Source organism: Haemorhous mexicanus, chromosome 2 (assembly GCF_027477595.1).
Source record: "Haemorhous mexicanus isolate bHaeMex1 chromosome 2, bHaeMex1.pri, whole genome shotgun sequence".
Classification (NCBI taxonomy): domain Eukaryota; kingdom Metazoa; phylum Chordata; class Aves; order Passeriformes; family Fringillidae; genus Haemorhous; species Haemorhous mexicanus.
In genome coordinates, this window is record NC_082342.1 from 554,334 (window position 1) to 567,778 (window position 13,445).

The 13,445-nt window shown below is 56.4% G+C and overlaps 1 protein-coding gene across 2 annotated transcripts in view; it reads right to left on the reverse strand.

The window, feature by feature from the left end:
* Positions 1-621: 621 nt before the first annotated feature.
* Positions 622-13,445, reverse strand: part of SLCO2B1 (solute carrier organic anion transporter family member 2B1) — a 32,303-nt gene continuing 19,479 nt past the window's right edge. The window contains exons 8-15 of one of the 2 annotated variants that reach the window (XM_059870940.1): positions 12,300-12,408; positions 8,303-8,467; positions 6,974-7,166; positions 6,014-6,170; positions 4,580-4,740; positions 3,564-3,628; positions 1,370-1,490; positions 622-1,155 (exon numbers count right to left, since the gene is read on the reverse strand). In XM_059870940.1, coding sequence (XP_059726923.1) covers positions 981-1,155; positions 1,370-1,490; positions 3,564-3,628; positions 4,580-4,740; positions 6,014-6,170; positions 6,974-7,166; positions 8,303-8,467; positions 12,300-12,408 — 1,146 coding nt within the window. In that variant the 3' untranslated portion in view covers positions 622-980. The remainder of the gene's footprint in view (positions 1,156-1,369; positions 1,491-3,563; positions 3,629-4,579; positions 4,741-6,013; positions 6,171-6,973; positions 7,167-8,302; positions 8,468-12,299; positions 12,409-13,445) is intronic. The other variant, XM_059870949.1, reaches the window with a different exon arrangement.

A 13,445-nucleotide genomic window follows, 5' to 3' on the forward strand; every position in this document is an offset into this window, starting at 1 on the left:
TAACTGGGTCCCTCAGAATGGCTGGGCAAACAGTTTGGGGAAACTGCTAAATTCAGTCACTTCACCACAGGCTTGCTCCCTTCCCTTCTCTGCACACCCAGCCCTTCCCAGAGGATGTCTGCCAGGGTGGCAGGAGGGAGTGAATTTTCCCCTCTGTGTATTTCTTTTCTGAATATTTGAGTTGAACTTACAAGTTTTGTTTTCTCTACTAAATTCCATCCTGGAGCCAAAAATGACAAAGTTATCCAGTGGCTGTGGCTGGGTAACACAATTCACTCCTGGGTGGGAAGGAGCCCCAGGATGGGAAGAATGCAGGAAACAGAGGCAGCTGAACCAAAATAGCGCCAGGCTGGACTTCTACCCCATAATTACAGACAGAACCCCCTTCAGGGAGCCCAGGCCTGCCTGCAGCTGGGCTCAGATGGTTTAGCCACAAGCTATACCCAGTCTGGAGAGGGGTCCAACCTCGTCCTCTGATCCTGGGAAAAGCTTTGCCCTTCTTGAATTGCAAGCCAGGGATGCACCTGAACTCCCATATGCTTCAAGCACTGACCATCAGAAAGTAAGTGCTGATAACACAGAAAATAAGAATTATAAACATCAGGCACAGAGATCTGCGGGTTCAGTACAAAACCATTTATTAAAAATGATTTATTTAAAAACCCCTTCAGGTTTATGGTTATTGCTCAGTGCTGGCATCACTGAGACGGTCAGCAGGAAAAACTGCTTTGCAGGACACAATCCCAGGAGGCTGCAGAGTCCACGGGCTAAAGAGTGAGGACTAATCCATGTGAAGGAGCAAGCTGCACCCCCGAGGAGGAGAACAACGTGTGGATGGATCCATGCAGTGCAGGCAGAGTCCATCCCAACTGGGAGAGCAGGAAGCAGCCCCGGGTCCATCACTCCAAGCATCCACCCCGCACAGCTCGGCTGTGGGCTGATTCACCTCCCCGGCACAGATCACAATCCACATTTCGCTGTCACACTTTGGATTCTGGGCTCTTCGTGGACTTTCCCGCCAGCTTCTCCTTCTCTGGCTCTGCCTTTGTCTGCTCTGTCTGGCTGGCTTCCCTCTCCTGCTTCCTGAGGATCAGATACACGGCCCCGAAGCACAGGAAGGCGCCCACCTCGAAGAAGAACTGCAGCCCCAGGTACCTGTGGGTGCAGACACAGCGGGTCAGGGCAGCAGGGATGTTCCAGGCAGCACCCTGGGACTCTGGGGAGGCTGTTCCAGGCACGGCCTCTGCCCCAGAGCAGGGAGCTGCCTGGAGTGACCCTCCATGGTCCAGGGCGTGGGGAGCATCCCTGGGTGTTCCCAGTGCTTGGCACAGAGTTTATGCCGTGTCCCTGTCCCGCTGTCCGTCCCTACCTGTGCCTGAAGAGGGTATTGTCGTAGTATCTGCAGGCTGCCCTGCGCTCGCACCGCCTCTCCCACAGCACGCAGCTGGTGTCGATGGCGCTGCCGTACAGCACCGGGCCCGGCATCCACGCTGCAACAGCCGCAGCGTCAGCCCGGCAAGCGGCAGCCCGGCCCGCCCTGCCCACAGACACCCCAAAACAGAGACACCCCAAAGCAGGTACCAGGGCCCACAGACACCCCAAAACAGAGACACCCCGAAACAGGTACTCGGGCCCACAGACACCCCAAAGCAGGTACCAGGGCCCACAGACACCCCAAAGCAGGTACAGGGGCCCACAGACACCCCGAAACAGGCACTGGGGCCCATAGACACCCTGAAAACAGGTACTCGGGCCCACAGACACCCCAAAACAGGCACCGGGGCCCACAGACACCCTGAAACAGGTACCAGGGCCCACAGACAGCCCGAAACAGGTACCGGGGCCCACAGACACCTGAAACAGGTACCGGGGCCCACAGACACCCCAAAACAGGCACCGGGGCCCACAGACACCCTGAAAACAGCTACTCGGGCCCACAGACACCCCAAAGCAGGTACTCGGGCCCACAGACACCCCAAAACAGGCACTGGGGCCCACAGACACCCCAAAGCAGGTACCAGGGCCCACAGACACCCCAAAGCAGGTACCGGGGCCCACAGACACCCTGAAACAGGTACTCGGGCAAACAGACACCCTGAAACAGGTACTCAGGCCCACAGAGACCCCAAAACAGGTACCGGGGCCCACAGACACCCCAAAACAGGTACCGGGGCCCACAGACACCCCGAAACAGGTACCAGGGCCCACAGACACCCCGAAACAGAGACACCCCAAAACAGGTACTCAGGCCCACAGACACTCCAAAACAGGCACCGGGGCCCACAGACACCCTGAAACAGGTACCGGGGCCCACAGACACCCCGAAACAGGTACTGGGTCCCACAGACACCCCTAAACAGGTACCAGGGCCCACAGACACCCCGAAACAGGTACCAGGGCCCACAGACACCCCAAAACAGGCACCGGGGCCCACAGACACTCGAAAACAGCTACTCGGGCCCACAGACACCCCAAAGCAGGCACCGGGGCCCACAGACACCCCAAAACAGGTACCAGAGCCCACAGACACCCTGAAACAGGTACCGGGGCCCATGGACACCCCAAAACAGGTACTCGGGCCCACAGACACCCTGAAACAGGTACTCGGGCCCACAGACACCCCAAAACAGGTACCGGGGCCCACAGACACCCCAAAGCAGGTACCGGGGCCCACAGACACCCCAAAGCAGGTACCGGGGCCCACAGACACCCCGAAACAGGTACCGGGGCCCACAGACACCCCGAAACAGGAACTCGGGCCCACAGACACCCTGAAAACAGGTACCAGGGCCCACAGACACCCCAAAACAGGTACCAGGGCCCACAGACACCCCGAAACAGGTACCAGGGCCCACAGACACCCCGAAACAGGAACCGGGGCCCACAGACACCCTGAAACAGGCACCGGGGCCCACAGACACCCCGAAACAGGCACCGGGGCCCACAGCCAAAAACCATGGCCCAGGGCCCACAGCCACCCCGAAAACAGGCCTCAGGGGGCACAGCCACCCCAAAACCACAGACCCAGGGGCCACAGCCACCCCGAAAACAGGCCCTGGGGGGCACAGCCACCCCGAAACCACAGACCCAGGTGCCACAGCCCAAACCATAGACCCAGGGCCCACAGCCACCCTGAAAACAGGCTCCAGAGGCCATAGCCCAAACATGGACCCAGGGGCCACAGGCCCCCCCAAAAAGAGGCCTCAGGGGCCACAGCCACCCCAAAAACAGGCCCCGGGGGCCACAGCCCAAACCATGGCCCCAGAGGGTACAGCCACCCCAAAACCACAGACCCAGGGGCCACAGCTCAAAGCACAGCCCCAGGTGCCACAGCCTGAACCACTGCCCCAAGTGGGACAGCTCAAACCATGTCCCCAGGTGCCACAGCCACCCCAAAACCACGGCCCTGGGGACTGGGGATGGAGCCCTTGGAGCTGCCTTGTCTCATCCCCCACCACATGTCCCCAGACCCTGCAGGGCAGCATCCTCTCCTGCCCTAGGAAAGCCCTCTCCAAGAGCTGCCATTATTTTCCAGGAGGGTATTTTAACACATTTCAATTTACCTAAAACTCTCAGCAGCATGAACTGTATGCCAACGGCAAATGATTTGTCTTCAGGCTGGATGCTCCTGAAAAACAAAATGGAACAAAATGCCCTCTGGCAATCCCTCCAGGATGGATGCTTCCCTCCCTGGCACAGCACCTCGCCCACACACTCGTCCTTCAACCCAGCCTCCAAGGATCCCAGGGAGTTCCCATTCACATCACCAAAGCTGATGAGGGCTCATTCTTTAGGGATAAACACTGCCCATAGCCTTTTCCTGGCCTGAAAATCCTGCCAGGCCCAGAAAGAGCTTGGAAGTATCATTTACAGACTAAAACAGAGATTCCCCCATGGCTTTCCCCTCTGCCTCAGCTTCACCCATGCTGGGGTCCAGCCCCACCAGCCTGGGCTCCCAGCTAGGCTGGCTCCATCCTGCTGCCACCTGCAATCTAGGGCTGGTTTAACTCCCAGTCAGGGCTGATTTAATCCCCAGACTGCAGGAACAGGGCTCGAGGGGCAATCCTGGGCTGATTTAACTCCAATCTGAAGGAACAGGGCTCGAGGTGCAATCCAGGGCTGGTTTATCCCCCATCCAGGGCTGGTTTAACCCCCATCCAGGGCTGGTTTATCCCCCATCCAGGGCTGGTTTAACCCCCATCCAGGGCTGGTTTAACCCCCATCCAGGGCTGGTTTAGCTCCCACCCAGGGCTGGTTTAACCCCCATCCAGGGCTGGTTTATCCCCCATCCAGGGCTGGTTTAGCTCCCATCCAGGGCTGGTTTATCCCCCATCCAGGGCTGGTTTAGCTCCCATCCAGGGCTGGTTTAACCCCCATCCAGGGCTGGTTTATCCCCCATCCAGGGCTGGTTTATCCCCCATCCAGGGCTGGTTTAGCTCCCATCCAGGGCTGGTTTATCCCCCATCCAGGGCTGGTTTAACCCTGAGTCCCGCAGCTGGTGAAATCCTTCCCCCTGCCCCACAGATCCGCTCTGGACGCGCTCTGTGTCTGCCCAGGAGGGTGCCCAAGCTGTGCCCACCTGAGGATGAGCATGAAGGAGGGCGTGTGGGAGGTGCTGGCCAGGATGCCAGCCAGGCAGGAGAGCACCACGAAGGGCACGAAGAGGTGGGAGCAGCCGGTGCCGCAGGGGCCCGGCCTGGCGGCGCCCGGCGCCCCGACGCAGCTGCAGCCGGTGTAGTTCTGCAAAGAGGAGACAGACCACATCCACAGGCTGCTTCCAGAGGTGGAAGGGAACGCTGCCAGCTGACAGAGCCAAGGAGAGCAGGTAAGATTTGTCTGGGAGTAATTAGCAGGAATTAGCACTCGGTACTTTGGGGAGAGCTCAGAGACATGGCCAGTGCTCCAGGAGAGCTGGAGAGGGACTGGGGATGAGGGACAGGACACAGGCAATGGCTTTGCACAGGGCAGGGACAGGTGGGATTTTGGGCAGGAATTCCTGGCTGTGCCACCTGTGCCAGGCACTGTCCTGCTGTGAGCCCCTGCATCCCAGGCAGAGCTGCAGCCACAGCCCAGGGCAGTGTTAAATCAAACATGCAAAACCTCACCTTTGAGAGAGGCTCATAAATAACTAGCGCGGCTTTATAGCAAAGGAAAGATGCCTTGGGGTGATGGATAAGGAATTTTTCCTTTTCTCTAATTTAGTCACAATTCTTTCTTTTTTTTTTTTCTGCTTTAAACAAGAAACCCCTGGGTTGTTTTTTTGTTTTAAAGAGACCTTTAAATAAAACGAGCACGATGTTTTGGTTGTCAGGGGGTGGCAGTTTGCAGAAGAGGGGTCCCAGCTGCAGGGGCAGCTCGGGGTCTCCCAAAACCTCGTTCCTACATCCAAGCTTACATAATGCTCTCTGGGAGGGCTGCAGCAAAGCTGTGCACACAATTGCAGGGTTTTCTGCAGGCTGGGAGGGTTCCTGGAAACCCTGGGACGGGAAGGCAACAGGCAATGAGTGCCACAGGTCCCTGTACTGCTGAAAATGGTAAGAAAAGTGTAAAATTTCCAAGAAAGCAAGGGCTTTTTCTCTTCCAAGGGCTGGAAGAGAGAGGCATGGCCTAGGAGGAAAAAAAAGCAGTTGGAAAGGATCTGCTGTACAAAAGGCAGGCGTGGGGGTGCAGGGAAGCACATGTGGGACTGAGCTCTGGCAGAAAGCACAACTGTTATCAAAATGAAGCGCCGCTAATTAACAAAACTGCTGCAAACCACCCAGACGGCTCCCTGCTGCCATCACACCCTGTGCCAAGAGTGCAGGAAAGCCACTCGACCTGCAGGTCGGGCTTTGAGTGGCAGAGGTTTCCTCAGGTGGGTCTGCTGAGCTGCACTGCCAGCAGAACAACCCACAGCAAAGGAGGGCAGGAGCAAAGCCCTGCACTGTGACCCCGCACTCCACTCCCCTGTCCCACAGGCACTCAGGGCAGCCCAGTGGGCCAGCAGGGCCAGCTGTGGCCAGCTGTGACTCACCAGGACGGAGCCGTCAGGGCGCAGGGCCACGCTGCTGCAGCCAGCAGAGCAGGGGGACGTGTACTCCACGCCGTCGGAGCCGCAGACGGGGTTGAAGCCGCGCTCGGGGCAGCGGCACTGCGCGTTGCACGCCATGGCGTGGTGGCCAAAGCCAGAGCTGGGCCCAGGAAAGGGTTAATGCAGGCATGGGGCATCACCCACGTGCATCTCACAGAGAAAACCCACTGTGCACGCTGGGGTCAGCAAAACCCACCTGACTGCACAAGGAGCCCTTCCCCACGGGAATCCCAGCGTCACCCCAAACCTCTGCTCTGCCTGGCAAAGCATCCCGACCACAGCTGGGCACCAGAGCCACCCACTGCCCTCACACTTGGTCCCAGACCTGGCCTTTGGGGTTCTTGCAACACTGTGGGAGGGAGGCTCCCCCCGAGAGCAGGGACCACAGGACACTAAACAGGGAATTCAGAGACCTGGATCCACACGACAGGGTTCTGCCCACATTTAGCTGCCACAGCTTGGATGGTGTGATCCCAGGGCTGGCCCCTGCCTGAATTATTCATCCACCAAGCTTTCCAAGATGAAAACTTGTGCTGTTTGTGCCAAAAACATGTTTACTTCGAGTTCCATGTTTGCTCCTCAGTAGGAAATCTCACTGCTCTAACTTTTATAACCCTGCTCCTAAAAATCTCATGTTGAAAAGGTTTTAACCCTAAGGAGATAAAAGCTGAAAGGACTCCACCCTGTGTGGGATAAGTCACGAAGGCAAGCTGTACATTTTCTGCCCTAAACCTGAGGACACAGAAGACTCAGATTTTCTCAGCTTACTTCCACTAGCTGCTCCTTCTGAGGGAACATACCCATTTCTGGGGATTCTGCTTGGCTCCCACCCTGAGGAATGCGCCTGTGGCTGGGGTGTGCCCACCCTGGATGCCCCCGTGCCCAGCCCAGGAGCTGTGGTACCTGTCCCAGTGGGTGACACCGGCCACCTTCTGCGTGGGGCAGCCCAGGAAGAGCAGGGGAAAGGCGGTGAGCAGGCAGAGCAGCATGCCCAGCACACACAGGGCACTGCACTGCCTCAGGGACATCTGGAACCGCTTCAGGATGGCACCGCCCACCACGATCCCCACCATGGCCCCAGGGATGTTCACAGCACCTGGGGAAAGGCAGGCATGCAATCAGGGAACCTTCAACACCACCCAGTCCCATCCCCTTCCAGCATCCCAGGCTGCTCCAAGCCCATCCTACCTGTTCTTGGACAATTCCAGGGATGCAGGGGCAGCCACAGCTTCTCTGCCTCCCCACTGTCCCAGGGAACAATTCCCTCTGAACACCCAGTCTACAGCCATTCCCCCTCTGTCCTATCCCTGTACCTTGTTTTCCATCTCTGCTCTGTGCCAGTCCCTTCTCACAGCAAAGGTCCAGAGGATTTGCTGTTGGGTTGCTATTTTTCAGCACAGGTGGTTCAGAAGGGACCAAAGTGTTTGCAGGGATTGGTGGAGTAATGCTACAAAAAAGCTGCTTTTCAAAAGGATCCCACAGCAAACTGGCTGCCTCATGGATCCATGGGTGGAAGATGTCAGGAGCAGTGGAAAGCTGTGCCTCACCCAGCAAGATGTGATTTTTCAGTGCTGACAGGAAGAAGCACCAAGTCAGCCTGGGGAGGATGTGTAATTTCTGTGCAGAGCAGGATTGTGCCCATTTCTGTGGTCACCCTTGTAAAACCCCATTTACATAAAACCCCATTTACATAGAACCCCCCATTTTTTGGGGGGAGACCAAAGTTCAGCTAGAGACATGCAAACAGTTTAATTCAGCTAAGAATCCACGGGGAGGTTGCTTTCAGCCCCTCAATACCCACGCAAGGAAGGAATTTCCAGCTACAGAAAGCTTTTTGATCTGAAAGAAAAAGGCCAAGAGAGACTCAATGGTGAGCACAAAGGCCAGATGAATTCACCCAGGGAGCACGGTGCTGACTTGAATGCAGAGGGTAAATCAAGGCTGGGAACAGCTCAGCTGGGCACATCAGGGCAGGACAGCACTGCTTCAGCATTTAACCTTCCTGCTGCACTCAGCCCTGGCTCTGCCAGTCTGCTCTGCTCAATTTATTCTGATTTATCTGTCCCAGACCTCAGAGGCCCCTTTCCCTGAGGGGCTGTTTGCTCAAAAACGTGTTTTAAACACTTCTGTGGCAGGATCTCTGAACTCTCTGAGAGGGAGGCTTTACTCTAGAGGAACTCTTCCTGATTTCTAGATGGTTTTTTAAGGAGCCAAAAGCTCGGCAGCACTTACCAATGATCATGTTGGCCAGGGAGGCTGTGAGGGAGAACTGCCTCTCCAGGAACTTGCCCATGAAGGTCGCTAAGCCAGCCACCATGGCAGAGATGTTGACCTGAGCCAGCACCACCAGCAGGTACACGGGGTGCCGCAGGTTCCTCAGCAGCACCACGGGGAAACCTGAAAGGACAAGGGGCCACCATTGCACAGGGAGCAGGGCCACAGCAAATTATTGATCAGGGAGCCACAGAAGAGTTGGGGATGGAAGGCACTGCAAAGCTCATCTCGTTCCACCCCTTTCCTTGCAGCTTTCTGGCAGAGCTGCCAGAAAGCAAATACAAAAGTAGATGGGAAGTCATTAGAAGTTAATTTATTTGTTTGCTGCGGTTGCAATTTCAGTGTCCTTTTGGTTTCAATGAAAAAATGAAACAATGAAAAGAGCATTTTTTGGTTACAGCCAAGGAACACTCCAGCAAACTGCCCTAGGGCTGAACCCTTGAGAGGAGAGGTGTGCAGCCTGCTCAGCACATGGGTGCCCCGTGCTGCCAGAGGGAGCTGCCACTGTCCCCCCTGGAGTGATGTCCCCTTCCTGCACACCCCAGAGCCACTTTCTGCTCCTGCTGCTGCTCCCCCACCGCCTTCCCCTGCTCGGGCTGGCAGCAAAGGGCAACTTCCAAACAAACTGCTGATGAGTCTCCCAGATGAGGGCTAGGGCAGCCAATATGCTGGAGCAGAGATAAGGAATTAACAGCGAGGATTAATGCAGAGGACTGCCATAAATTAATGGTGTTAATTCTCAGCAGCTGACAAACAAGTGGGGCAATCTTTCTATCTGCTCCAGCACAGCGGTGCTGGGGACATCTCCCTGGGGCTTGTCTGGGAGCTGGCCTCAGATGGGGATGGATTTTGGCTGTCCTAAATCTTCTGTGAAGAGCAAAAGGACTCTCTGAGGGTGCAGTGGGGTCCCCCATGTCCCCAACTCCCCTTCATGGCAGCGTGGCCCTTCCAGCTCAGCACTCTGCCCTCAGGTCAGGCAAGCAGCCAAAAATCGTAGGGAGCTGCACAAGCAGGTCCTTAGAGGGACCCAGGCATACAGAGCATGGCCAGGGACCCTGGAATGCTGGCCCTCTGGAGGCTGGCAGTCAGCAGAGAGGGAAGGAGCTGCATTACACCACTGTGAACCCACGGGGGGAGATGGTTTTGCTCTCAAATACCACTAAAGGTCCTGATTTTTGAAGAGTATTCCTGGAATTTCTCAGTCATGTTGCAGATAGGAAACCTCAGCTTGCTGGCTGAAAAATCTCCTGAGAGCCAGCCCAGCCTTTTGTGGGGTCTTCCACCAAAAAGTCCTTTTCCCTGGAGGTCTCTGGTCTTTTCAATCAAAACACACACCCCAGATCAGAGGTGAAAAGCTGAGCAGGTCCCCACTTCATGGTGGGAGCATCAAGATTTCCATCCTCTGCAATCCCTAACTGGATCCTCCTTGCAGCTCCAGAGAAGCAGCTGGGCAGAAAGGAAAAACAAGTAGAAACTCTAAAATAATAAACAAAAAATATCCTTGAAACTGCCTTTAGGGACCATAAGAGAAACAAAGGAGTCACGAGTGCAGCGCTCCAATTGCTTTGAAGATCACCTTTAACGGGCTAATTCCCAGTATGTGCAGCAGAATCTGCACATCCTCCCAGGTGTTTTCAACAGAAGCCTGGAAATTAGCAATGGAAATGACTTCAGGCAAGCTAAACCCTACTTCTTCCATCACTGCAGGAAGACCCGATGCCTGCAGCAGGAGGAATTTGGGAGGAGTTTGTGAGAGTGAGGAGCAGGGTGCAAGCTGGTGTCATGCAGAGTGTGTTGCCAGAGCCAAGATCAGTGCCCAGCTCTGAGTCCAGAAGAGCTCCATGCTGGGCTGCGAGACCTCAGTGCTGGAGTGTCCCCAGAGCCTGGCCTGACCCTCACCCTGCACACAGCCCCATCCTGGTGCTGCTGCTGGGCTGGCAAAGCCCTCCCTGCCCAGACAGAGCCTCCAGGGCTCTGCACCTGCCCCTCACAGCCTGCCCAGCGAGGCTCAGGGGGCTCCCAGGAGCACCTCGGGATCAATGGGCTCCAAGCTGCCCTTGCTCTGCTTGCAGCACACGGCAGAAATTGCCACAAGAGCGATTTTGCTCTCTGGGTATCCCCAAAGCAACAGAACACACGGCAAAAGCATTTCCTTCTCCACAGTCATGGAATGGTTTGGGTTGGGAGGGACCTTACAGCCAACCCAGTGCCACCCCTGCCATGGCAGGGACACCTTCCACTGCCCCAGGGTGCTCCCAGCCCTGCCCAGCCTGGCCTGGGGAGCTTCCAAGGAGATTCAGGCTGGAGAATCTCATCTCCAAATGCTGCTTTCATAAATTACCATGCAGAAAATAATAGTGGAAAGAGAAACAGAGAGAGGAAACAAAACCAGCAGGAGAGTGGTGAAATGGGAAGGAAATTCTCTTTCCAGGGACTTGCAGATGAGCCAGCCCTGAAGAGTTTGGGCTTCACCCAGACTGTCCCATGTAACCATCACACACGACCTGCCACCTCGTTCCTGGCTCCAAAAAGAATTTTGCATTAGAGAACCCGGTGATTTCAGCAAGGCTGCTCCCTGACATAAACCAGACACTTCATTTCTTTCAGAACTGGGCTTTGGGGGATAAATTCTGAGGAATAATGGATTTATTAGCACAGCCCTGACACAGCCACACAGATTCCAGCCCCGCACCAAAGCTGCAGCCGGGAGCAGGGAGCTCATTTTGATTCGTGTTTCGGAGGCACAGAGCGGAGTGCTGGTGTGAAAATCCCATCTGAGCACCATCAATCTGTTCCCACGCAGCCTCTCCCAGCACACAGGTTTCTAAATGACAGTGCCACAAGGTCAGGGGGGGAAGAAACCCCCGACTGCCTCCTCTAATTGAGCATTAGGCTGACAGCAAACGCTGCCACTGGCGGGAGAAAAGCCTGCCCACGCCTGCCTGGCTGTGCCTGCCCTGCACTGACCTTGAGAACACGGAGAATTTGCAATAAATTAACGGGATAATATTTGGGAAATATGGAGGAAGCTGACACGGAGTGACTTCAGAGGGCTGGTTTTCTTAAGTAGCTGCCAAAGTGCAGAGTATTTAAAAAACCCAAACATCCCAAGCATTAGCAGATGCCTCCACAGACTGAAGCCCAGCTGATCCAATTCAGCATAAAGAGCCCACTCACTTCCAAACAATTTAATTGCACTGGATTCAGCTCTCCCTCTGGGCTATAACTGCCCAGACCCTGGCCCCGGGCAGCGCTGGCTGTTCTCAGTGGGACAGGAGGTCAGCCTGCCTTGGACAGCATCTCCAGCCTTGCAGGAGGGAGTCTGGAGAGGCTTTTCGGGGAGGAGAAGTTGCCAGTGCTGCTGTGGGACCAATTCCTGATTCCATGGCCTGAGGACTGAGCAAGAGCAGCTCCCAAACCCCTCTGACTGAAGGGGTCTGTCCCTGCCCACGGCTCTGCTCCAGCCCCACAGCTAGCACCCCTCCTTCCTGCCTGCATCTGGGCTCTGGTGAGACTTTGGCCTCTGATTCCTACTGCCCACACGAGCCACAGATCACAGAGTCACAGGAGGATTTGGGCTGGAAGGAGCCTTAAAGCCCACCCCATTCCACGCCCTGCCATGGGCAGAGACACCTTCACTGTGCCAGGCTGCTCCAAGCCCTGTCCAACCTGGCCTTGGGCACTGCCAGGGAAGGCATGTGACACTCAGGTGACCAAGGCCAGGTGCTTTGGTTGGCAGGAGGTACAGCAGGGTGGTGTGGGCAGGGAGCAGGGGGCTTAAACCCAACCTTGAGCCTAAGGTGCATGTTAAGGGCTGATCCAGGAGCTGAGCTGAGCACAGGGGACATCCCTGTGCCCTGGCAGCACTGCAGCCCTGGCATGGCCCAGCCTGGCCGTGTGTGTGTGCCAGCAGGGAGCTGCTGTCTGTGTGGGATCAGGGTGTTGGCTCACTTACGTCTGATGAACTCCATCAGGGAGAGGCTCTCTGTGTGCTGGGACCTCGGCCTGAGCTGGCTCAGCAAGTCCTCCCTCTTCTTGCAGCCTCTGTCCTTCCCTCTCACCACCTGGGGACACACCAGAGGCTGTCACTGCACGTGTCATGCCACAGCTTCCCCTGCCCTGGCCTCTTCTCTCCCAGACCCTGACACACAGCAGCCCAGGATGGCCATCCCTGCCGTGTCCAGCTGTGCTCCCTGCCCACACCTCCGGGTTTCCAGTGAGGCTGACAGCATCCAGACACATTCCCATGCTGCAGAGGGCCTTTCCCACCTCTGGGACAGTGGTGGTGCACACTCCATCAATATCAACTGTGCCACTCCCCAGGCACAGCACACCGTGTGCTCAGCTCACACAAACTCAGGAGGGGCCAGCCTTTGCAGGGAAAGGAGGTGCCAAACTCAGGAGGTGCCAACCTTTGCTGGATACCCTTAGGGGGATGGCTTTGTGCCCCAGAGCTTGTTCTACCCCTGTGTGTGGGCACAGGTACCCAAGGAGGGACACACCTGCCTCCCCAGCAGCACAGCTTTGAGCAGTCCCCATGCCTCTGTGCTCCCTCCCAAGCTGCTGGGCAGGAAAGAGGCAGCAAATTTAAGAGGAAAATGTATCCAGGCAAGGAGGGGGTCTGGGATGGAGGCAAAATGTTTGTCACCCCCTAAGGCAAGGGCAGTGTGGGGTCCCAGCCCTGGAGGGGTCAGAGACAGAAGGTCCATGGCAGCCTCCCTCATGGTGTCCAACACCCCAGGGCAGCAGAAAGCCAAAGGAGCATTACTGGGATGTGGTCTGATCCCCTGCAGGAGCTGCAGGCCTGCAGGGGAGCCAGGGGAGCAGGGGACACTGGCTGGAGATGTGCTGCTGTGCCTCTGGAGTGGCAGGCAGGGCTCAGGGCAGCGTGGTGTTCAGGGGAAGCCACAGAGCATTTACAGCTCTGCCACCCCATCAGCTCAGCAGCCCTGACCCGAGCTGGGCAAATGAGTTCATTCAGCAGCAATTAGAGACCTGTAATGGACAGGAGGAAAGGACAGCTCTTGGGCTGAAACCACTCCTCTGCTCTGAAATGAGAGTGCTCATTAAACAGCAGCGAGGTCACAGTGTCTGTGCTGTG